Source organism: Mustelus asterias (genome assembly GCF_964213995.1).
Source record: "Mustelus asterias chromosome 26 unlocalized genomic scaffold, sMusAst1.hap1.1 SUPER_26_unloc_12, whole genome shotgun sequence".
Classification (NCBI taxonomy): Eukaryota; Metazoa; Chordata; class Chondrichthyes; order Carcharhiniformes; family Triakidae; genus Mustelus; species Mustelus asterias.
The window spans coordinates 778,597-805,398 of record NW_027590079.1 but is presented as its reverse complement, the minus strand read 5'-3'; the positions used below and the strand labels follow the sequence as shown (position 1 = coordinate 805,398).

General features: G+C 45.7%; 1 protein-coding gene across 1 annotated transcript in view; it reads right to left on the bottom strand.

Annotated features, from left to right (window-relative positions):
• The window catches only part of LOC144482094 (NACHT, LRR and PYD domains-containing protein 3-like), a 33,336-nt gene extending 25,355 nt beyond the window's left edge, over positions 1-7,981 (bottom strand). Inside the window, exons 1-2 of the mRNA XM_078201325.1 lie at positions 6,660-7,981; positions 697-783 (exon numbers count right to left, since the gene is read on the bottom strand). Of these exons, the coding sequence (XP_078057451.1) occupies positions 697-783; positions 6,660-7,981 (1,409 nt within the window). The remainder of the gene's footprint in view (positions 1-696; positions 784-6,659) is intronic.
• Positions 7,982-26,802: the final 18,821 nt, after the last annotated feature.

Genomic DNA, 26,802 nt, shown 5'->3' with positions numbered 1-26,802 from the left:
ACACTATTCTGCACTGTGATTATTGCCATTGCCAGCTGAGCTGCGCCTTGAACTGCTGGGCTGTAAGCTCTGGAATTCTCTTCATAACCCTCCCCACCTCCATCTCTGCATTCTCTTTTCAGATGCTCCTTAAGCTCCGCTTAACATAAATTTGAGTGGATCCCTCGGCATAAAACTCATCAGAATTCAATGTAGTTTGTAATCTGCCTTACCGATATACTGCAGTTTTCTATGTTTAATCAAATTGAGAAGCCGACAGACATAAACATCTATAATCTGAATGACAAATTAAACTAAATTGAACATGTGACCAGCCATATCTGGTAATTCTATAAACATTTAATTGTTTTGTCCATCTTTTTTATTCTCATGAATGGATTTGAGAATAATCATAAATGATTAGTTAAATCTTTCACTCCTGAATCTCGCAGTTTATTGTAACTCAGGTTCAGACACATCACTGACTGGTTTGTACTGAGAGCAGAGGTGAGAATATCTGAGGCTGTTACTCTCCAAATTGGAGGTCATAGAGAGAAAGATTTCAGGAATCAGAGTAAATCCGTGGTGTTTAACACGAATACTGACAGGAATGACATGGAATGGTTATTAATGACACGATTACTGACACTGATAATAATTTACAATGTCAGACCATCCACTGATTATTAACACAATCTCACACAGTTTGATACTTACTCCAGTTTCTGTATTTTACATTCTGGATTCCTCAGAGCCGTAGACAATAGTTTCACTCCTGAATCTCCCACTTTATTGAGACCCAGACTAAATGGAGAAAGTGAGAAACACATTAAATTCAGATTAATGTTCAGCAGGAAAAATAGCTGGATCTATTTTTGTGTCAGAAACTTAGCATGAGTGGTGAACTGATTCAAGTTACGACATTATATCTCATCCAAGTTGATCTTTCTCTGCACCCCAGCTGTGACTGTGACACTGCATTCTGGACTCTTTCCTTGCCTTCCCTATGTACGGTATGCTTTGGTACTAATAAATGTGACAACAAAAAATCAAATATCAAATCCTTTCTGTTGAATGGAAAAGGCAATAGTCAGCATTGAAACAATTGAACAATTAACTCCCACTGGTTTGCCGACTGGGGGAAACCACTTTTACACCTCTCAAAATGTATATTTTGTTTAATTGTCCATGGGATATGGGTGTCGCTGGCTAGACCAGCATTTATTTCCCACTGCTAATGGCTCCTAGAGGAGGTTATGACCACATCCTGTGAACAAGCAAGTCATTTTTAAACATGTCCCACATTCTGGTCTCATTTCCAGATCATCAGAATTACCCTCCTGAATCTCACTGACCCTGCTAAGTTTCCAAAAATTCAAATCTTAGAATCTGAGAATCCCTACAGCACAGAAAGAGGCCATGTGGCCCATCGAGTCTGCACCGACCACAATCCCACCCAGGCCCTACCCCCATATCCCTGCATATTTACCCACTAATCCCTCTAACCTATGCATCCCAGGACACCAAGGGCAATTTTAGCTTGGCCAATCAACCTAACCCGCACGTCTTTGGACTGTGGGAGGAAACCGGAGCACCCGGAGGAAACCCACGCAGACACGAGGAGAATGTGCAAACTCCACACAGACAATGACCCAAGCCGGGAATCGAACCCAGGTCCCTGGAGCTGTGAAGCAGCAGTGCTAATCACTGTGCTACAGTGCCGCCAGCAGAAAAATAATTTCTGCTGCTACATAAATCCAGGATTTAATGAGAATTGTACATTTTACTGAGAGTTAAATGATAAAGCTGTGAGAGTGGATCCCTCGGGATTCCCTGTGCTTCTTAACTACTGACATTATAACATCTGCATAATATCTCAGGGCAAGTTAAAGTTTGAAACTGTGCTAACTGTTGCTTTAAGGTCCATCCCCTAGATTTGATACAACCAGGAAAGATTATTCTCCCATTAGAAAGCTGAAATGTTTCTGTTTAATTAGTTTATAGGGGAGGGGTGTCTCCCGCTACATTCCACAGTAAACAGGCTCCACATTTTCTGCAGGTATGGCTAGCGTTCTGTCTCCGGGAATTACCGGGAGTTCCCTCTTCCCGGTAGATCCTCACATAGGAAAAGGATTATCCGAAAATCCTGTTTCATATCACTGACAGTTTGACTGGAGATTTTCCAGCAGCAGGTTTCCTCATTCAGGAAATTCAGGTTTCCTCGGCTCAGATGTAAGCTCTGCAGTCCTGCCACATTTAGTTGTGAATGATAATGGATGATGAAACAACAGAAGGAGGAGACTCCACAAATATCCCATCCTCATGATGGAGGAGACTCGCACATCAGTGCAAAAGATATGGCTCAAATATTAGTAACTAACTTCAGTGGCTGAACCATCCAGAGGGCCCCAACATCACAGATATCAGCTCATTCCATTCACTCCACATGATGTCAAGAAATACCTAAAGATAATGGATACTGCAAAGACGACAGATCTTGACAATATTCCAGTAACTGTACTGAAGATTACTGCTCCAGAAGTTGCTCTGTTCCTCGCCAAGCTGTTCCAGTAGAGCTACAATACTGATGTTCACCCAAAATAGTGGGAAATTGTCCAGATATGGCCGCAAACAAAAAGGAGAGAACAAATCCAATCTGTCCATTTACCACCCCATCAGTCTACTCTCGATCATCAGCACAGTAATGGAAGGCTAACAAGACTAACAAGTGACACTTAATTAGCAATGACCTGCTATCTGACTTGAAGCTTGTGTTTACTCAGGGACACTCAGCCCCCTACCTCATTACAGCCTTGGTGCAAACACGGAAAACAGAGCTGAACTCAAGATGAGAGGGGAAGAGTGTCTGCCCTTGACATCAAGGCACCATATGGCTACATGTAGCAAAAAGGAGCCAGAGGAAAACTGAAGTCAATAGAAATGAGAAATGGGCAGCACGCTAGCATAGTGGTTAGCACTGCTGCTTCACAGCTCCAGGGACCTGGGTTCGATTCCCGGCTCGGGTCACTGTCTGTGCGGAGTTTGCACATTCTCCTCGTGTCTGCATGGGTTTCCTCCGGGTACTCCGGTTTCCTCCCACAGTCCAAAGATGTGCGGGTTAGTTTGATTGGCTATGCTAAAAAAATTGCCCCTTAGTGTCCCGAGATGCGTAGATTAGAGGGATTAGTGGGTAAATATGTAAGGATATGGAGTTGGGCCTGGGTGTAATTGTGGTCAGTGCAGACTCGATGGGCCGAGTGGCCTCTTTCTGCACTGTAGGGTTTCTATGATTTCTTTCTATGAATACTATCTGCCAAATAGAGTAATAGAAGGACAAGGGCAGCAGATGGATGGAAACATCATCGCCTGGAAGTTCCCTTCCAAGATACACACCATCCTGACTTGGAAATATAGCATCGTTCCTTCACAGTGACTGGGTCAAAATCCTGGAACTCTCTTTCTCACAGCGCTGTGGGTGCACCTACACCACAGGAGTCACGAAATGCAATGACAGATATATAATTGTGAGCATAGTTGCTTTCCAAGCAGTTGATACAGGTTTAATTCCCAGCTATCTCAGTTTATTGGAGTGGGTGAAGAGAGGGTCATCTCATCTCCAGGAAATCACAGCAGGAATTTCTCAGGGGAGTGCCCTCGGCCCCACCATCTTCAGCTGCTTCATCAATTACACTTCCTCCATTATCAGGTCAGAAGTGGAGATGTTTGCTGACGTCTGCACAACGTTCAGCACCATCCTCAACTCCGCAAGACAGTGATGCAGGACCTGTCCATATTTAGCAAGGCTTGAACAAGGGAAGGGCTGAGAAGTCCCAGGCGATGACTATTTCCACCAAGAGAGAATACAGTCATTTCCCTTCACATTCAATGGGATTATCATCCCCATGAATCCCCAACTGTCAACACCTTGGGTGTTACCATTGATCAGAAACAGATGAGCCAGATCAATACTGTGGCTGTAAGAGAAGGTTAAAGGCCAGGATTTCTGCACAGAGTAACTCACCTCCTGACTTCCCAAAACATTTCCACCATCGACAAGACACGTCAGGAATTTGATTGAATACCATCCACTTGTCTGCATGAGCGCAGCTCAAGATTCAGGAAGCTCGCCACCATCCAGGATAACTCTGCTTGTTGACTGGTTCTCCACCCATCACCCATCACCTTCAATATTCATTCCATCCACCACAGAGGTACAGAGCTGGCAGTGTGTACCATCTACAAGATGCAGTGCAACTCGTTACACAGCACCTTCCAATCTTGTGATTTCTATCCCGAGAAGGACAAGCAGATAAATGGAAACATCTCCACCTGGAATTTCCCTTCAAGATACACATCATCCTGACTTGGAAAGATATCGCTGTTCCTTCACAGTGACTGGGTCAAAGTCCTGGGATTCTCTTTTTCACAGCACAGTGGGTGCACCTACACCACAGGAGTCCCTAAATGCAATGATGGTGATATCATAGCGAGCATAGTTGCTTTCCAAGCAGTTGATACAGGTTTAATTCCCAGCTATCTCAGTTTGTTGGAGTGGGTGAAGAGGGGGCCAGGAGGTAGTAACCACAACCGAAAAGAGTGGGTCAATCCAATTTAGTCAAATCTGCGGCTCTAGCCTGGAGCAGTAGTGTTAAACTTAGCTGAGGGTCGGAGGGTCAGTTGATCATTCAGCTACTCTGAGCCGGCCCACGCTGAGTTCAAAAGGGAAATGGTAAATCTAATAGTGACACAGAGGAAACTAAATTCATTGGTTGGTTAAAAAAATGGCGTTTTCGACTGGCTTTATGTTGCTGTGAATTGGAGGAAGCAACAGAAAGGGTCAATGATGGTTCTGCTGTTGATGTGGTGTACATGGATATTCAAAAAGCATCTGATGCAGTGACACAACAGACTTGTGGCATAAGCTCATAAAATAAATGGGAAAGTAGCAACGTGGATACAAAATTGGATGAACAAAGAGTAATGGATATTTTTAAGGCTGGAGGATGTCGGTAATGGAGAACCCTAGCGGTTGGTATTGGGATGCTTGCTTTTCCCTGATATAGATGAATGATCTGGGTGTTTGGGCGGCACGGTAGCACAGTGGTTAGCACTGCTGCTTCACAGCTCTAGGGGCCTGGGTTCGATTCCCGGCTTGGGTCACTGTGTGGAGTTTGCACATTCTCCTCGTGTCTGCGTGGATTTCCTCCGGGTGCTCCGGTTTCCTCCCAGTCTAAAGATGTGCAGGTTAGGTTGATTGGCCATGCTAAAATTGCTCGTTAGTGTCCGGAGATGTGTAGGTTTGAGGGATTAGAGGGTAAAATATGTAGGGATATGGGGGTAGGGCCTGAGGTGGGATTGTGGTCGGTGCAGACTCGATGGGCCGAATGGCCTCTTCCTGCACTGTCGGGTTTCTATGGTTTGCTGTCTCGAGGAAAATTTCAAAGTTTGAGGCATTGTAAACTGTGAGAAGAGCTTGGGACTGATAAACAGACCATGGTGGAGTGTACAGACAGGTGGCAGATTAAGTTCAATGCAGAGACGGGTGAGGTGATACTTTCAGGAAACATGCACATGAGGAAGCAATATAAAATAATCGGTAGAATTGTTAACGGATTGCAGGATCAGAGGGACTGAACACATATGTGCATCGATCATTGCCGTTGGCAGGGCAAGTGTAGGTAGCAATTAATAAAGAATACAGCATCTTGGGCTTACTGTTATATAATAATTTGTGTTTGTGGGCATTATACAGTAATTCATGAGTTTAAGTTTAATTTGTGTTTCTGTGCTTGTGAGCTCAGAAAGGGCCAAAACTTTAATTTCACTTCATGTTAAACAAAGCTACCCGCCTGCGGGTTTTTGGTTTCAATTTAAACTGTCCCTACATTTTAATTTAAGGTTTACGACGTTGTAAGAGTTATGGAGGTTTAAAAGAATGGTTGCTTCTATTCAGAGGCCCACAATGAATGATAGAAGCACTGAGTTTCAGTTACAACCAGTTAATCCAAGAAGCAAGACGGAGTTCACAGAGGCTGCCAGTAGAGGCAGCGCAATGCAGGCATTCAGAAAGCAACCCGAACTGATGATGTCACCAGTGATCACGTGACTTATAAAGGGACATTGTCCCAATATAACACACACCGACTGTAATACATAACAGAGGTAGAGGGCAGTAAAATAATCCTGATCATAATTAAACACAAACTGTAAGCTGCACCGAACAAGAGAAACTAATTTCTGTATAGCATCATACAGAATCAGATGGTTTCTGTTGGGAGAGGGAATGATCCTTTTTCAGATTTTGGAGGGAGGCCTTTACAGCTCTAATTATTTAAAACTCATCCCAATAATGTTTTTATTCATTCAAGGAATGTGGGCATCGCTGGTTATGCCAACATTTATTGCCCACGCCTATTCCACGAGAATCTGCCTTCTTGAAATGATGTAGTTTTATCAGAGAATCTAGATCTATTACAGGTTCAGACGGAGGCCAATCGGCCCATCATATCTGCATCTGCTCTCAAATAAGCATTATTACTTTGTGCCATTCTCCCACACTTTGTGACCATGGGACATTGTTTCTCTCTTGACGTCCTCGAACGAACATGCCTCTGTTTTATTAGAACAAAGGAAATGGCTTCTCAACAATGAAAATATCCGCTATGAGACCAAACAGTTACCTCAACTCCTGACACTTGTGCAGAATGGGTCCCAGCCGCTGGAACCCTTCACACAGAATGTCGCATCCCCATAGATCGAGGTGTTTTATTGTATCACAGTGTCCAATGACATGAGACAGGACCGCACAGTCAATCGGGGTCAGTCGCAATCCGCTAAATGAAAGTGTTTTCTCAGATCCCACTGTGTTCCGAGCCAGTGCTCTATTCTGAGACTCAAACAGGTAGTGGAATGTGTTCAGGAGCTTCCTCCTCCCAGTTTTAGTCTCTGCGTCTCCAATCTGCCCTTCAACCTTCTCCTTCACCCAGTCAATCACTCGGCAGGTTGTTTGATGAAGAAATGGACCCAGAAACTCCACCAGGGGTCGAGCTGACTGTGGGGAGGACAGACCAGCAACAAAACGGAGAAATATCTCAAATCGCCCATCTTCCTTGCTGTGGGCTTCACTGAGGAGTTTCCCGATCTCCCCGGGATCTGGAGTCAGGAATTGTGTGAGTGCAGCTGCAAACTCTTGGATGGTGAGGTGTGGGAATGTGTAAACCACACTCTGGGCAGAATCATCTTTCTCCAAAAGTTCCATCAGGAACCCAGACAGGAACTGGGAAGGTTGTAGATTGTACTCAATCAAATCTCCATTTCTAAACACAATCTTCTTCTTGGAGACTCCTGTGAAGGCCATCTCACCAAGCTTCAGTAACACATCACGGGGGTTTTCAATCTCTCGGCCATGGTTTTTCAGAATGTTGTAAATATAGTAGGAATATAGTTGGGTGATAGTCTTGGGAACTTGCTGCCGTTTCCTGTCTCTTTGTGTAAAGAAGGGACCCAGTGACAGACCGAGGATCCAGCAGTAGGAAGGGTTGTAACACATGGTGTACAGGATCTCGTTCTCCTCCACGTGTTTGAAAAGAGCTGCTGCCACCGTCTGATCTTCAAAAAACTTGTTGAAATATTCCTTCCGTTCATCACCAACAAATCCCAGGATTTCAGCCCGGACACTGATGTCAGCCTTTTCCAATAAATGTAATGCAATGGGGCGGCTGGTCACTAGCACTGAACATCCTGGGAGCAGCTTGTGCTGTATTAAACTGTACACAATGTCAGACACTTCACACCAGCATTCGGGATCTGTGCACATGTACTGAGGTTCTGTATTTCTCCGATTGTCAGCAAAATCAATCCTGTCCTTGAATTCATCCAAACCATCGAATATAAACAGCAATCCTTCTGGGTTCTTCCAGAGCTCTCCCAGAATATTCCCAAAGTAGGGATATTGATCCAATATCAGATTCTTCAGGTTTATTCTACAGTTAATAGTGTTCATTTCCCGGAATTTAAAATTGAAAACAAACTGAAAGTATGGGTATATTTTCCCAGTGGCCCAGTCATAAACAATCTTTTGTACCATTGTTGTTTTTCCAATTCCCGGCACTCCGCTCACTGCTGCTGAATTCCCAGATATGGATTTTCTCTGGGAAAAGCTGCTCTGAAACAATTGATCAGTTCGGATTTTTTCCAGTTCTCTCCGGAGATGTTCCTCTCTCCATTCTTCATGGTCTCGGCCTCTTGCCAGCAGTTCATGTTCGACAAGTGTCCGATCTCGAACAGTAGAAATAACCGTGAGCTCAGCGTATCGATCAGCCAGCTGGAAAATCTTAACCTTCTCCTTTATGAGGATAGTGTTCACTCTCAGTGTTTCAGTTTGTACCCGGAGTGTCTCCTTGTGTTTCTGTTGGAGATCTTCAATTAGAACAGAGAGAAAATGTTAGTTGCATTAAGACCCTGTCTTTGCTGATTTGAGAGATTTATTTTACAGTGTCAGTCAAGGTTTGAGTAGGATATAAAATTTATTTATTGAAAACCTCATTTGACAATGATTAATTTCCACTTAAAGTTTCAGGTCGTCACTTACTTCCAATATTTCCATCACATGTTGGGGGCGATTCTCCCGAAAAGGAATCGCGGTGTCGAATTTGTGTAAAAACTGGAGTAAATCATGCTGGACTTTTCAGCAGGAGTTTCAAAATGAATCTCCCACAATCTCTGCAGAGCAGATTGCACGAGCGTGAATCAGGTTGAAAATCAGTGGGTGGGGCCTATTCCGGCTGGAGGGGCCGGCAGCATTGCACTGAGCGGCCACTGTGCGTGCGATGATCTGTCAGTGCAGAGATCGGCGCATGCGTAGTGGCCCCACAATGCCGGCGGCCAACACTTCTCCCCCTCCTACACAGTCCCAACGCCCCCTCCCCCCCACCCCAACGGACTGACCCCGCCGTAATCTTGACACTCCCCCCAGAAGGCCGATCCCCTCTACCCACCCTGATGGCCAGCCCCAATCGCTGTCCTCCCTCCCTCCGTCACTCAGCCCGAATGCAGAGTGGAAGCGGGACTCCCCACCCCCACTGCTCACCCCCACAGGCCTGATCCCCATTAGGTCCTGTACTCTTGGCACTGCTCAATGCCCAGTAGGCAGTGCCAAGGTGTCCTGGACATTAGCACTTTGCCCCTTTGGAAGTTCCAGGGGCCCAGGCTGGCAATGCCCAGGGTACCCCAGCCACCTCCAACCTCCTGGCTGCCTCGATGACATCCCCTTCACTCCAGTGGGGTCTGGTCGCCAGCTCCCTGCAAATGGGAAGTTGTACAAAACCCCGTTGGAGTGAACCACTCCTGACGTGAGCGGGTGGCGGGGCGAGAGGCTCGTGGGCCCGGAAATTTCAGTGCTGGGCCCGCTAATGACTTTTAAGCAGATTCAAATGTGCATTGTAATAATTTATACAGCTCCGCGCGGATCTCTGGCACGGAGCTGACGGCGCCCGAAATCCAGCTGCCGGAGACGCAGGCAGGCTATGGCCCCCAGCGGGAAGCCTGTGAAACGGCTCTGCACCAGTCTCCTGGTCTGCTGTACTACCAAAGCAGCACAGCCGGCCTGGGAGAATCGCCCCCATTGATTTTACAAAGGTGATATTTTAACTCTGATGGTTAATACTTTCCTCCCTGCCCTTATTATAGACATCTCATTGGTCGATCTTGATTATATAGCAGTCCACATAGTTTGTGAACTGGTCAGAGCTCCCAATCTGCTGCAGAAATGGTAAGTGGGATATTAGACACTGCGTAGGAGCGGGAGAGACTGTAATTGTTCAGGAGTCGCACTGTTACTGTGCGTAAACTTCAGTAGGTTCTCTGTCATATTGTGTGCATTGGAAAAGCAACAGTTTTGAACATGGAAAGTTCTGCTATTCTATCAGGCTGTTACCACATTAAGCGAGTTATTGCGGAGCCGTTTGGATCAGTTGGGTGGACGCTTTATGTAGTTTATGTTATAACAACAGCCTGGCGATCGATCCCTGTTCTTTCTAAGGTGAATTCAGGACCTCACTCGTTGCCCTGCCCATGGTGGAGATATAACCTGCCTTTAGACAGAGAACCAAAAAAAAACCCTTCCCCTATAAAACACTTTTATAGTGTTTCAGTAATCACTAATTATATTTCAGGGGTTGTACACGTAGATTCAACAATTCTGCTTTGATAACAGTCGTGCCATGACAGCAACAAGAAAGAGAACATCAAGCCACTTTACGAAGTGTAATATGAAAGCAGACAGCATTCAAAGTTCATTTGAACTGTTTACCAATAATTATGTTTAGATTAATTCTGTCTCTTGTTTCTTTATAATGCAAAAATTTCACTTTCTTAGTTCTGACACTGACTTCAAACATAACCTCTGAATTAAAGGATTGCTGAGTGGAACAGTGTGCTCTCTTTCACTGCTATTCAGAAACAACCAGTAGTTTGGCATCAAGCCCAGATATTCTCTTTTCCTCAGATTTCTGCTTCAGATCAATGTTCAATTGTGTCAACATCAGCAGTTAGTCTTATTTATCAAATATTTTCTGACGGCAAATTCTGTTCCATGAAATGGTAAAGTTCAATATTTATCATTTCATCACCCCCCCCTCCCCTCCCCCCCCCCCGGACCAAGCGTTTAGCTCTACATGGGGTAAATCGGAGCGAGCAACCTACACGCTTATCAGCCTGATGTATATTGTCTGGTGGATGATGCAATGGAAAATATAAGATATTATTTTTGATCACTGGGAAAAGGGAGAGACGACTAGATATTGACAACTCACATTCTACAGTAAATAGATTGTGCTGCAGTTTATTGAGAAATTGAGTCTACCAGTGGATTTGGGAATCCGGTGGGCATTATCATTCTAGACTAATACGATTCCTCACACAAGGTCACTGTGAGACAGTGTTGTTGTATAAGTGGAAATGAGAAAGTCTGGATTTGGAATTGTCTTCAATATAATGATTAAAACTGAAGTGATTAAAAGATGTGGTTCAGTTTGAAGATATGTTACAAACGACCTTCCCTGAGAATTAGTCCGACACACATTACTCTGAACGATCCGCATTCATGAGGTGAACGAGATTGAACAAGCTCGGAGCAATAGTAGAGTATTAGGGGTACAGTAAATTTGCCAATGAAAATAATAGGATGATTAACGCCGTAGATAACAATCATATGAAAAAATATGCATATCAGTGAGTGTAGTGAGAACACATGGGCAAACAGTGTTCCATTCAGGTAAATGTGTCTCAAATGGAGTTGTCGAGGCAATGTTGAATAGGGGCATCATTTATCGGGAATAATACAGAGACAGAGTGGGAGGGGAACAGAGCTTGGTGTTACTGGGGGCAGCACAGTGGTTAGCAATTCTGTTTCTCAGCACCAGGGACCCGGGTTCAATTCTGGTGCTCAGATGACTCTTTGTGGAATCTGCAGTTCTCCCCGTATCTGTGTGGGCTTCCTCCGGGTACTTCAGTTTCCTCCCACAGTCCAAAGGTGTGCAGGCTTGGTTGATTGGCCATGGACTAATGTTTGCATACATCGGGCAGTTGTTTTACTTTGCATTCTGTAAAAAATATATGTTCCTTTTCGATCTGGCTTCCCGAGTCATTACATTAAGCCAGCATTTATTGTCCATCCCTAATTCCCGTGAAAATGTGCTTGTCAGCTGCCTTCTGGAGCCGCTGCAGTCCACGTGGTGCAGTTACACCCACAATACTGATCCGGAGAGAGTTCCAGGGTTCTGATCCAGTGACAATGATAGGTTTAAGGTACGGGATCAGAGGAGAGCTGGCTGGATGGATACGGAACTGGCTGGGCCAGAGAAGACAGGGGGTAGCAGTAGAGGGGTGCTTTTTTGAATGGAAGTCTGGGACTAGCGATATTCCACAGGGATCAGATTTGCGACCTTTGTTATTCATAGTATCTATCAATGATTTGGAGGATAATGTAGCTGGCCTGATTAGTAAGTTCACAGAGGACACAAAAATTGGTGGAGTTGAGGATAGTGAAGAGGATTTTCAGAGGATACAGCAAAATATAGTCCTGTTGGGAGACTTGGGTGGAGAAATGGCAGATGGAGTTTAATCCGGATAAGTAATAGATAATGCATTTTGGAAGGTCCAATGCATGCCGGAATTATACAGTAAATGGTAGAACCTTTGGAATACTGACAGGCAGAGAGATCTAGGTTTACATGTCCACCGATCACTAAAGGTGGCAAAGCAGAGGAATAAGATAGTCAATAAAGCGTATTGCATGCTCGTCTTTATTTTTCGGGACATTGAGCATAAAAATTGACAGGTTATGCTGCAGCTGTACAGAAACTTAGGCCTCATTTAGAATATTGTGTACAATTCTGGTTGCCACACTACCAGAAGGATGTGGATGCTTTGGAAAGGGTACAGAAGAGGTTGACCAGGATGTCGACTGGTCAGGAGGGTTTTAGTTATGAGGAGAGGTTGGCTAAACTGGTTTCTCCTCACTGGAACGACGGAGGTTGAGCGGTGGCCTGATCGAGGTTTACAAGATTATGAGTGGCATGGACAGAGTACATAGTCAGATGCTCTTTCCTAGGGTAGAAATATCAAGTACGAGGGGACATAGGTTTAAGGTGCGTGGGGAGAAGCTTAGAGCAGATGTGCGAGACAAGTTTTTTACACAGAGGGTGGTGAATGTCTGGGACGTGCTGTCTGGGGAGGTGGTGGGAACAGGTACAATAGCAGCATTTAAGGGGTAACTAGATGAATACATGAATTGGATGAGAATGGAAGGATACGGACTCCCTATGTGCATACGGTTTCAGTTTAAGCAGGTATCATGATTGACGCAGGCTTGGAGAGCCAAAGATGCCTGTTCCTGTGCTGGACTTTACTTTGTTCTTTGTTTTTGAACGGACAGAGATATTTCCAAGTCGGGATGGTGAGTGACTTGCAGGAAAACATAGTGGTGTGCCCCTGTGGCTGCTGCCCTTGATCTTCTGGATGGCAGCAGCCATGAGTTTGGAAAGTGCTATCTCAGCAGCCTTGCTGTGTTCGGCAGTGCATCTTGTAGATGGTAAACACTGCTGCCATTTTTCGTCGGTGGTGGAGGGGATAATTTTTGTGGGTGGGTATTAATCAAATAGTCTACTTTAAACTGGTATGTGAGGAATTCCATGCGTGTCGTTGAGCTGCACTTACCCAGGTGAGGGCAGAGAATTCCATCACACTTCTGACTTGTGCCTTGTGGATGGTGGAAAGTTTTCGGGGAGTAAGAGATGACTTTCACACTGTAGAATTCTTAGCAGTTGACCTGTTCTTGTAGTCACACTATTTATATATCGAGTCCAGTTCAGTTTCTGGTTAATGGTAACCCTCAGGTTGTTGATAGTGGGGGATACAGCAAACAGTGATGCCATCGATTGTCAAGGGGTGATGGTTGAATCCACTCTTGTTGGAGATAGTTATAGCTTGGTACGTGTGTGGTGTGAAATTTTCATGCAACCTTGTCAGATCAAACCTAGATTTTGCTGCATTTGGACCTGAACTGCTTCAGTATCTGAGGAGTCATGAATGTTATGGAACATTGTACAGTCATCAGTGGACTGGGTTTGGCTTAATGAGCCATCTGGATTTTGCTACTCACTAATTTGATATGTTTACAGTGGGAATGATTTCTCAGGTGCAGCGAACCCTTTACATCTGGCTCAAGGCCCGACTCTTTCATGTGAACCCAGAACACAAGAACTAGGGGCAGGAATAGGCCATCTGGCCCCTCGAGCCTGCTCCGCCATTCAATAAGATCATGGTTGATCTTTTCGTGGACTCAGCTCCACTTACCCAACTGCTCATCATAACCCTTAATTCCTTCACTGTTCAAAAATGTATCTATCCTTGCCTTAAAAACATTCAATGTGGTAGCCTCAACTGCTTCATTCGGCAGGGAATTCCACAGAATCACAACCCTTTGTGTGAAGAAGTTGCTCCTCAACTCAGTCCTAAATCTGCTCCCTCTTATTTTGAGGCCATGCTCCTGAGTTCTAGTTTCACCTGCCAGTGGAAGCAACTTCCCTGCTTCTATCTTATCTATTTCCTTCATAATATTATATGTTTCTATAAGATCTCCCCTCAATCTTCTGAATTCCAATAAGTATCTTCACAGTCCACTCAGTCTCTCCTCAAAAGCCAACCCCCTCAACTCCGGAATCAACCTAGTGAATCTCCTCTGCACCCCCTCCAGTGCCAGTATATCCTTTCTCAAGTAAGGAAACCAAATCTGTGCACAGTACATGAGAACATAAGAAATAGGAGCAGGAGTAGGCCATCGAGCCCCTCGAGCCTGCCCCGCCATTCAATAAGATCATGGCTGATCTGAAGTGGAACAGTTCCACTTACCCGCCTGATCCCCGTAACCCCTAATTCCCTTACCGATCAGGAATCCATCTATCCGTGATTTAAACATATTCAACGAGGTAGCCTCCACCACTTCAGTGGGCAGAGAATTCCAGAGATTCACCACCCTCAGAGAAGAGATTCCTCCTCAACTCTGTCCGAAACTGACCCCCCTTTATTTTGAGGCTGTGCCCTCTAGTTCTAGCTTCCTTTCTAAGTGGAAAGAATCTCTCCATCTCTACCCTATCCAGCCCCTTCATTATCTTATAGGTCTCTATAAGATCCCCCCTCAGCCTTCTAAATTCCAACGAGTACAAACCCAATCTGCTCAGTCTCTCCTCATAATCAACACACCTCATCTCTGGTATCATCCTGGTGAACCTTCTCTGCACTCCCTCCAAGGCCAATATATCCTTCCGCAAGTAATGGGACCAATACTGCACACAGTATTCCAGCTGCGGCCTCACCAATGCCCTGTACAGATGCAGCAAGACATCTCTGCTTTTATATTCTATCCCCCTTGCGATATAGGCCAACATCACATTTGCCTTCTTGATCACCTGTTGCACCTGCAGACTGGGTTTTTGTGTCTCATGCACAAGGACCCCCAGGTCACTCTGCACAGCAGCATGTTGTAATTTTTTTCCATTTAGATAATAATCCAATTTGCTATTATTTCCTCCAAAGTGAATAACCTCACATTTGTCAACGTTTTACTCCATCTGCCAGATCCTCGCCCACTCACTCAGCCTGTCCAAATCTCTCTGCAAACCTTCTCTGCCCTCCACACGATTCACTTTTCCACTTATCTTTGTGTCGTCTGCAAACTTTGTTACCCTACACTCAGTCCCCTCCTCCAGATCATCTATATAAATGGCAAATAGTTGAGGCCCCAGTACCGATCCCTGTGGCACGCCACTAGTTACTATCTGCCAACCAGAAAAGCACCCATTTATTCCGACTCTCTGCTTCCTGTCGGATAGCCAATCCCCAATCCACGCTAACACCCTACCCCCAACTCCGTGTGACCCAATCTTCTTCAGCAACCTTTTGTGAGGCACCTTATCAAACGCCTTTTGGAAATCCAAAAACACCGCATCCACCGGTTCCCCTCCGTCAACCACATTAGTCACATCTTCATAAAAATCCAACAGGTTCGTCAAGCACGACTTTCCCCTCATGAATCCATGCTGCGTCTGCTTAATCGAACCATTCTTATCCAGATGGCCTGCTATTTCTTCTTTAATGATGGATTCCAGCATTTTCCCAACTACAGACGTTAAGCCAACCGGCCTGTAGTTACCCGCCTTTTGTCTATTTCCTTTTTTAAACAGCAGCGTAACATTAGCAGTTTTCCAATCCGCCGGCACTACCCCAGAATCCAACGAATTTTGATAAATAACCACTAACGCATCCGCTATTACCTCGGACATTTCTTTCAGTACCCTGGGATGCATTCCATCCGGGCCCGGGGACTTGCCCACCTTCAGTCCCGTTAGTCTACCAAGCACTACCTCCCTGGTAACAGTACTCCAGGTGTGGCCTCACCAGCACCCTATACAGCTGCAACATAACCTCGCTGTTTTTATACTCCATCCGTCTATCAGTGAAGGACAACATTCCATTTGTCTTCTTAATTCCCTGCTGCACTTACAAACAAACTCGTGATTCTTGCACAATGACACCCAGGTCCCTCTGCACAGCAGCATGCTGCAATTTTTTACTATTTAAATAAAAGTCAATTTTGCTGTTACTCATACCAAAATGGATGACCTCATATTTACCAACATTGTACTCCATCTGCCAGACCCTCGTCCACTCACAGACTATCTATATCCCTTTCTAGACTTTCAGTGTCCTCCGCACACTTTGCTCTGTCACTCATCTTAGTGTCATCTGCGAATTTTGACACACTACACTTGGTCTCCAACTCCAAATCATCTATGTAAATCGTAAACAATTGCGGTCCCAACACTGATCCCTGAGGCACACCGCTAGTCACTGGTCACCAACCAGAAAAACACCCATTTACACCAACTCTTTGCTTTCTGTTAGTTAGAAAACCCAGGCACGCAGGAGCTCTGTACTGAGATTCACATGGTACCGGGTTTCAGCCAGGTGTGTATAAGACTTCAGAATTAATAGCAATTAACAGCTGGGTTAGGTGAAAAGATGCAATGGTCACACATTTTTTGGGATAAAAAACGACAGATCATCTGAATTGTAATTTGAAGCTATGTCTGGTCGAGCATTAATGACAAAACCGAATCATGCTCTACCCAATTTCCAGAGTCTTGAATTTTCAGTATCCCAGATTTTCACAATCTCTTAAAAAGGCTCCAATCAGTCATTCAGATTCTCAGAAGTGAAATAGTTTATAATCTCCATTTCCTCTCTTACCTTTCAGGTTAGTGGGTAATTCAGCTAAACCATGTGCGATGTTGATATAATCAAACGAATCAGCACCTGTTTAAATAAATGAACTTCCATGAAATCAGCTCAGTGTAATATTACAGTGATATCGACAGTGTTTAAATGGGAAATTGAATTCACTGTGATTTTACCGTACCAAACTCCTGTGTTTCTTTCAGTATTTTATCCAGCTTTGGGACTCCGTGACGCATTCTCACAAAGGATTCCCACATCACCCTTCGAGCCTGAGATCCTTTTTCCATCACCAGATTGAGGAGAAGTTTGGAACTGTCCGCCCGGTTTCCCTTATCCACGAGCTCAGTGACTTTCTACGAAGAATAGTGATGAAGAATAATGAGACGCAGAGTGAAAGATAAACACTGAGAATGAGAAGGAAAGGATCTGCTCAGTGATGGGATTTCCCAGTTGTTTTCAGCTCAGAAATCAGTCATTGGACCAGATCCTGATCCATAATAAACACGGACTGAAAATTCTCTTGAAATCTCGTTCCAATCATTAACAATAAACAAATGTGAATCAACTGAAAAAGAAATCAAAAACAAATTTCAACTCGTGTGAGGAATCGCTGAGAATCTGCCATATTTTCATGTGAATAGTTGTCGGTCCTTCAGTGTCCAACATGATGGGGCGGCACGGTAGCACAGTGGTTAGCACTGCTGCTTCACAGCCCCAAGGACCTGGGTTCGATTCCCGGGGGGCACGGTAGCACAGTGGTTAGCACTGCTGCTTCACAGCTCCAGGGACCTGGATTCGGTTCTCGGCTCGGGTCACTGCCTGTGTGGAGTTTGCACATTCTTCCGGTGTCTGCGTGGGTTTCCTCCGGGTGCTCCGGTTTCCTCCCACAGTCTAAAGATGTGCGGGTTAGGTTGATTGGCTATGCTAAAATTGCCCCTGAGTGTCCTGAGATGCGTAGGTTAAAGGGATTAGCAGGTAAATGTTTAGGGATTTGGGGGGGCCTGGGTGGGATTATGGTCGGTGCAGACTCGATGGGCCAGATGGCCTCTTTCTGCACTGTGGGGTATCTCTGATTCTATGACATTCGATGACTGATTGACAACATGATGCACTTTTTCCACACAAATCCTGATGAGATGTGGCTATGTTTTTTTCTCCCCGAAAGGGTAGTGCGTCTTTGAAACGCTCTTTCTGAAACGGCGGAAGGAACGGAGAGGTGGATGGCGTCTTGGTCAGCAAGAAGTTATGGGTATCGTGGATCGGCAGTCTGCAGATTGGAGGCTACAATCAAATCAGACATGATGTTATTAAAGAGCGGGGCAGACTCGAGGGGCTGAACGGCCTACTCCTCGCCGCACAGTGGTTACCATTGCTGTCTCACAGGTTTGATCCCGGCCTTGGGTGACTGGCTGTGTGGAGTTGGCACATTCTTCCCATGTCTGTGTGGGTTTCCTGCAGGTGCTACTGTTTCCATTGTCTAAAGATGGGCCTGGGTAAGTTGCTCTTTCAAAGAGTTGGTGCAGAATGATGGGCCTCCTTATGGACTGTAGGGAATACTGCTCTCCATGTGTAAGAAAACTGAATAGCAGCGAATCAGAACTCAAATGGCAGGGAAATAATGAGTCTGATCCTTAAGTTATTTAAACTAGAAAGGTTGGGGGGAGGGAATCGAAATGAGGGGACTGAGAGCGAGGAGGTTAGCTCGCAAATGGATAAGGAATGTAAACAGGGTAAGAGGGAGGTTAGACGAGTGATGGAGAAGGGAAGTGCTCAGGCTGAAGGTCTGAGATGTGTCTATTTTAATGCCAGGAGTGTAGTGAATAAAGTGGATGAGCTTAGAGCGTGGATTGCTGCTTCGAATTGTGATGTGGTGGCCATTACGGAGACTTGGATGTCTCAGGGACAGGACTGGGTGCTTCAGGTGCCGGGTTTTAGATGTTTCAGGAAGGACAGGGAGGGAGGCAAGAGAGGGGGGGGAGTGGCACTGTTGATCAGGGATAGTGTCACGGCTGTAGAGAAGGTGAACGCCGTGGAGGGATTGACTACGGAGTCTCTGTGGGTGGAGGTTAGGAACAGGAAGGGGTCGGTAACGTTGCTGGGTGTTTTCTATAGGCCGCCCAATAGTAACAGAGATGTTGAGGAGCAGATGGGGAAACAGATCCTGGAGAGATGTAGGAATAACAGAGTTGTCGTGATGGGAGATTTTAATTTCCCAAACATAGATTGGAATATCCCTAGGGCTAGGGGTTTGGATGGAGAGGAGTTTGTTAGGTGTGTCCAGGAGAGTTTCCTGACACAGTATGTGGATAAGCCTACTAGAGGAGAGGCTGCACTTGATCTGGTGCTGGCTAATGAACCTGGACAGGTGGAGGATCTCTCGGTGGGTGAGCATCTTGGGGATAGCGATCATAATTCTATCTCCTTCACGATAGCATTGGAAAGAGATAGGATCAGGCACGCTAGGAAAGTGTTTCTCTGGAGTAAAGGGAAATACAGTGTCATCAGGGAGGAAATTAGACGGGTAAATTGGAAGGAGGCATTCTTGGGGAAAAGTACCGAAGGCAAGTGGAGGATTTTCAAGGAATATTTGTCTGGAGCTCTGCATGACAACGTTCCGATGAGACAGGGGGGTGTTGGTAGGGTACGGGAACCGTGGTGCACGAAGGTTGTGATGAACATGGTGAATAAGAAAAGAGAGGCGTACAGAAGGTTCAGAGAGCTAGGAGGTGTTAAGGATTTAGAGGAGTATACGGGATGTAGGAAGGAGCTTAAGAAGGAAATTAGGAGAGCGAGAAGGGGTCATGAGAAGGCCTTGGCGGGTAAGATTAAGGAGAATCCCAAGGCTTTCTACAAATATGTCAAGAGTAAAAGGATGAGATGTGAAGGCATAGGACCCTTAAAAGGTGAAGGGGGAAAAGTTTGTGCGGAACCGTTAGAAATGGCGGAGCTGCTTAATGAATACTTTACCTCGGTATTCACGGTGGAAAGGGATCTGGGTGGTTGTACTGCTGGTTTGCGGTGGACAGAAATGATCGAGCATGTGGACATAAGAAAGAGGATGTGTTGGAACTATTGAATGGCATCAAGGTTGGTAAGTCGCCGGGACCGGATGGGATGTACCCCAGGTTACTGTGGGAGGCGAGGGAGGAGATTGCGGAGCCTTTGGCGATGATCTTTGCATCGTCGATGGAGACGGGAGAGGTTCCGGAGGATTGGAGGATTGCAGATGTGGTCCCTATATTCAAGAAAGGGAACAGGGACAGCCCGGGAAATTACCGACCGGTGAGTCTAACCTCAGTGGTTGGTAAGTTGATGGAGAGGATCCTGAGAGACAGGATTTATGATCATCTAGAGAAGTTTAGTATGATCAAAAGTAGTCAGCACGGCTTTGTCAAGGGCAGGTCGTGCCTTACGAGCCTGGTTGAGTTCTTTGAAAATGTGACCAAACACATTGACGAAGGAAGAGCGGTGGATGTGGTCTATATGGACTTCAGCAAGGCGTTCGATAAGGTCCCCCATGCAAGACTTCTTGAGAAAGTGAGAGGGCATGGGATCCAAGGGGCTGTTGCCTTGTGGATCCAGAACTGGCTTGCCTGCAGAAGGCAGAGAGTGGCTGTGGAGGGGTCTTTCTCTGCATGGAGGTCAGTGACCAGTGGAGTGCCCCAGGGATCTGTTCTGGGACCCTTGCTGTTTGTCATTTTCATAAATGACCTGGATGAGGAAGTGGAGGGATGGGTTGGTAAGTTTGCTGACGACACCAAGGTAGGTGGTGTTGTGGATAGTTTGGAGGGATGTCAGAAGTTGCAGCGAGACATAGATAGAATGCAAGACTGGGCGGAGAAGTGGCAGATGGACTTCAACCCGGATAAGTGTGTGGTGATCCATTTTTGCAGATCCAATGGGATGAAGCAGCAGTATAATATGAAGGGTACCATTCTTAGCAGTGTAGAGGATCAGAAGGACCTTGGGGTCCGGGTCCATAGGACTCTTAAATCGGCCTCGCAGGTGGAGGATGCGGTCAAGAAGGCGTACGGCGTACTGGCCTTCATTAATCGAGGGATTGAGTTTAGGAGTCGGGAGATAATGCTGCAGCTTTATAGGACCCTGGTTAGACCCCACTTGGAGTACTGCGCGCAGTTCTGGTCACCTCATTACAGGAAAGATGTTGAAGCCATTGAAAGGGTGCAGAGGAGATTTACAAGGATGTTGCCTGGATTGGGGGGCATGCCTTATGAGGATAGGTTGAGGGAGCTTGGTCTCTTCTCCCTGGAGAGACGAAGGATGAGAGGTGACCTGATAGAGGTTTACAAGATGTTGAGAGGTCTGGATAGGGTAGACTCTCAGAGGCTATTTCCAAGGGCTGAAATGGTTGCTACGAGAGGACACAGGTTTAAGGTGCTGGGGGGTAGGTACAGAGGAGATGTCAGGGGTAAGTTTTTCACTCAGAGGGTGGTGGGTGAGTGGAATCGGCTGACGTCGGTGGTGGTGGAGGCAAACTCGTTGGGGTCTTTTAAGAGACTTCTGGATGAGTACATGGGATTTAATGGGATTGAGGGCTATAGATAGGCCTAGAGGTGGGGATGTGATCGGCGCAACTTGTGGGCCGAAGGGCCTGTTTGTGCTGTGGCTTTCTATGTTCTATGTTCTAAATGGAAGCAAAGTTAAAATTAAATTTGACTGACAAATTGCCATTGACTAATCCAAATACCAACTGCTAATTTAGGTCAGGAGAATGAGCCATTGACAATGGTGAAAAATCTAATGTAATCTTTAGCGCTCAGTCACTCAAATTCCAGAAACAAAACATTTTTCGTTTTCAAATTACTAGTATGAAATCTCGGTGAAGAGGAGAGGGGAGTGATATAGGATTCGAGAGATATTAACACAGTTACAAGTGGGGCGTTAAGGAGGGGCTGCGGAAGATGTCAGAGTCATGCTAATGGAGAATTTCAGACTGGAGTTTACAGGAATGGTTCAAACTCATTGACTCATAAACTAGAAGAATGGGAATTTTAAATTGAAGACATCTGAGGACTGGGGGCCATTGTGAGCACAAAGTGATATCTGGAGTCTGACGGGGAACACAGTAAAGGCAGCAGAATCGGAGTAGCTGAAGATAAAGGGCAATGTGGGAGGCCCAACAGGAGAACATTGGAACAGACGAATCTGGGGGTAACGAAAATATAGATTTGGATTCAGCAGGAGCTGTGCTGAGGTGGGAGTAGAAATTTGCAGTGTTACATTCAGAGAATAAGGATATTTCTGCACTGACAATTATGCAGGAAATGGAGTTCAGCTTGATTCTGAACACTGAAGTCACAGATAGTCTGGCCAGGTCTCAGTCAGCGGCTGGGAATGGAATACAATCAGGTGGTGAGGAGATGGAGTTTGTGTTGGGGGTAGCAGACAATGGAGTTATTTTTTCAATGTTTAAGAGAGGGAGTAAATTACTTTCCCAGAGCACAGGGGCAGAAAATCACAAAGTGAATGAATTCAATTATGTTATATTCCCCCGTGAAGACTGACTTTCCACAATGAAAAAAATAGGGACAGCATTCTTTTTAACACTATTCCAGCTTCTATTCTGTAAGATTCTGAGACTACAAGGGTCTACAATTGATACGAGTCAGTGTCAGTTGCAGTAAACTAAGCGTTGTGGTGGATTATGAGGACAATATTGAGTCAAAGTGAGATAATCCAGCTCATTCCTAAAATCATTGCTGAGACCACATTTAGAATATTGTATCCAGTTGTGATTCCCTCAGTGCAACAAAATTATTGCAGCTTCTGAAAACAACTGGAATGGTTGAGATGATTGTGTGGTTGGACGAGGACCCATTGTGGAAAGTGGATCTGTCTTCACTGAAAACAAGTGTCAGAGGCAATATGATTACGGATTTCCATTGACTCCAGTTTTGCCGGAAGGTTTTTGATGCTAATTGAGTTAAAATGCTGTCTTGATGTGAATGACAGACCCTTTCACCTCTCCCCTGTAATTCTTTTAGCCATGTCTAAACCAAAGGAGCTCTGCAGCAGAGTGGTCCTGGCAGAACGCAAACTAAGTATCTGTGAGCAGGTTATTGCTGAGCAAGTCCCACTGCAAGAACTGTTGATGATCCCTTCCATCATTTTGATGACTGTGAATAGATTAATAGAATGGTAATTCCTGGAGTGGGTTTGTCCTGTTTATCATGGACAGGCTGTTGCTGGCAATATTTCCATATTGTCGGGTAGATGCCAGTGTTGTAGCTGCACTGAACAGCTTGGCTCACAGTGCAGCCTGTGCTGGAGCACAAAGCTTCAGTATCACAGCCAGGATGTTGTCAGTGTTCCTGCACACCAAGCACTAAGTTATTCCTTTAGATCATGTGGAGGGAATTGAATTGTTTTTTCTGTGATGATGGGGATCCCATGAAGAGGCTGAAATGAACTCAGTAACATGTCTGACTGAATATTATTGCGAATGCTTCAGCCATGTCTTTTGCACTCATGAGCTGGACTCTGATGTTTTTGATGTGGAACTTTGCGAAATCCCCTCCACATGTTTGCTGTTTAATTATCCAACATCATATGCCTGGCATGGCAGGATAGAAAAGCTTTATGCTGTGTCAGTTGTGGCTCAACTTGCCTGTCTATCTATAGCATGGTGAAGGGTTGTAGATGCACCAGGTTAGCACATCATTTTTATGTATCCCTGCTGCTGTTCCTGCAATGCTCTCTGTAGTAATTCAGAAAAAGACAGTTTCCTCTCACCAGAAACCCTTCAATGGGACTAACAAGATGAGTTGCATCCGTTGGAGTAAACAAGTCTGTAAACTTGGGACCTGCAATAACAGTGCGGCTTAAAGCAAAAGGTTTTAAACTCCAATCGCTATCTTCCCATTGGGCAAGGCTCCCTTTGCTCAATAAGTGACTTTGTACTCCACAAAGCCCCTGGGCAGATCTATCAACGATCTCCCGTGTCCTTCATAACACTCGCCCCACCCCTCCCCCCACCTACAATCCGTTTCTCCCCTACAACCCCCACCATGAGGAGATACTTTCTGTCACTTAGCGTTTGGACTGCTGTGCATTGAAGGCAGCCCTGGATCAGGCAGTGAAGTGAATTGATAAGGCTGCAGGATAGGCATGTAAAAAGGAAAGATAGGAAAGGTAGGATTCGAGAGCCGTGGATAACCAGGGAAATTGAGGATCTGATTAAAATGAAAAGGGAGGCGTACGTTAAGTCCAGGCAACTGAAAACAGATAGAGCTCTGGAGGAATACAGAGAGAGTAGGAAAGAACTCAAACGGGGAGTTAGAAGGGCAAAAAGAGGTCACGAGATGTTCTTGGCAGGCATGATTAAGGAGAAACCGAAGGCATTCTATTCATACGTTAGGAACAAAAGAGTTGTCAGGGAGAAAATCGGACCTCTCAGGGACAAAGAAGGGGAATTATGCTGAGAACCCAAGGGAATAGGGGAGATCCTAAATGAATACTTTGCATCGGTATTCACGAAGGAGAGGGGCGTGTTAACCGGGAGTGTCACGGAGGGAGGTGTTGACCCATTAGAGAAAATCTCCATTACAAGAGAGGAAGTGTTAGGTTTTTTAGGGAACATTAAAACTGACAAAGCCCCAGGGCCTGATGGCATCTATCCTCAACTGCTCAGGGAGGCGAGAGATGAAATTGCTGGGCCTCTGACGGAAATCTTTGTCGCTTCTTTGGACACGGGTGAGGTCCCTAAGGATTGGAGGATAGCGAATGTGGTCCCGTTGTTTAAGAAGGGTAGCAGGGATAACCCAGGAAATTATAGGCCGGTGAGCTTGACGTCCGTGGTAGGGAAGTTGTTGGAGAGGATTCTTAGAGACAGGATGTATGTGCATTTAGAACGGAACAATCTCATTAGTGACAGACAGCATGATTTTGTAAGAGGGAGGTCGTGCCTTACAAATTTGGTGGAGTTTTTTGAGGAAGTGACAAAAACGGTTGATGAAGGAAGGGCCGTGGATGTCGTCTATATGGATTTCAGTAAGGCATTTGACAAAGTCCCACATGGCAGGTTGGTTAAGAAGGTTAAGGCTCATGGGATACAAGGAGAAGTGGCTAGATGGGTGGAGAACTGGCTTGGCCATAGGAGACAGAGGGTAGTGGTCGAAGGGTCTTTTTCCGGCTGGAGGTCTGTGACCAGTGGTGTTCCGCAAGGCTCTGTACTGGGACCTCTGCAATTTGTGATATATATAAATGATTTGGAAGAAGGTGTAACTGGTGTAATCAGCAAGTTTGCGGATGACACGAAGATGGCTGGACTTGCGGATAGCGAAGAGCATTGTCGGGCAATACAGCAGGATATAGATAGGCTGGAAAATTGGGCGGAGAGGTGGCAGATGGAGCTTAATCCAGATCAATGCGAAGTGATGCATTTTGGAAGAAATAATATAGGGAGGAGTTATACAATAAATGGCAGAGTCATCAGGAGTCTAGAAACACAGAGGGACCTAGGTGTGCAAGTCCACAAATCCTTGAAGGTGGCAACACAGGTGGAGAAGTTGGTGAAGAAGGCATATGGTATGCTTGCGTTTATAGGACGGGGTATAGAGTATAAAAGCTGGAGTCTGATGATGCAGCTGTATAGAACGCTGGTTAGGCCACATTTGGAGTACTGCTTCCAGTTCTGGTCGCCGCAGTACCAGAAGGACGTGGAGGCGTTCGAGAGAGTGCAGAGAAGGTTTACCAGGATGTTGCCCGGTATGGAGGGTCTTAGCTATGAGGAGAGATTGGGTAAACTGGGGTTGTTCTCCCTGGAAAGACGGAGAATGAGGGGAGATCTAATAGAGGTGTACAAGATTATGAAGGGTATAGATAGGCTGAACAGTGGGAAGTTTTTTCCCAGGTCGGAGGTGACGATCACGAGGGGTCACGGGCTCAAGGTGAGAGGGGCGAAGTATAACTCAGATATCAGAGGGACGTTTTTTTACACAGAGGGTGGTGGGGGCCTGGAATGTGCTGCCAAGTAGGGTGGTGGAGGCAGGCACGCCGATATCGTTTAAGACTTACCAGGATAGTCACATGAGCAGCCTGGGAATGGAGGGATACAAACGATTGGTCTAGTTGGAACAAGGGGCGGCACAGGCTTGGAGGGCCGAAGGGCCCGTTTCCTGTGCTGTACTGTTCTTTGTTCTCTTTGAATAGGGATCTCTGTTTCGAGGGAGCATCGTAGGTTCACTGATGCGGTCTCCTCCTTTGGTTTTTTTGTAGCCTGGACACCCGCTTCCTCAGCTTTCATCTCAGAGTCCATGCCTTCTTTATCTGGAGAGGCTAATGCGGACTCAGCTTCGCGTTGAGGGCCAACATTTGAAGCGGCTGTCTCCATGGGAAGTGGGACCTGTTCAGAAGTGGACAACCTGCGTCTGAGATGCTCCAGCTGTTTCTTTAAGGCTTTAAGCTGAAGATACAGGCCCCGTTCTCTCCATAACAAGCACAGGGTCCTAGCTGGGACCATTGCTGAAGTCGATTGTGTGAATCAGGTGACCTGTTTCACATGTTCTTTCTGTCCTTGTAGAATCTTGATTTTTCTTCTGATTTTCTCGTTGGGTCCCCACCCTCCCTGCCAGGTTTGGAAACAGTAGTCTCTGTCTTGTATGAAGCTGCCATCCCAGTAACAGTTCCACAGAGGCAACTCCATTTGTTATATGTGGTGCGGTCCTATAGTCAAACAAATATCATGCCAGTTTGCTCTCCGTGGTTGCCATCAATTGTTTTGCTCATGCCATTTCTGAAGGTTTGCACCGCCTGTGCCGCCAATCTGTTTGACGACGGGCTGGTAGGTGCTGGGTCGGGTGATTTGGACACAGAGCCAACATTCTGAAAATCACTGCAGGTAATGGCCATAACACTATTGGAAACCAGGGCTTCTGCTGTCCCTTGCGTACAACAGCTTTATCGCAATTTATTGATCGCAGCCTGGGATAAGTCGTGGGACTCATGCATTGCATCTTCAACCATTCGAAGTGTGTATGTACCATGATTAAAAACATGGAACCCATAAAG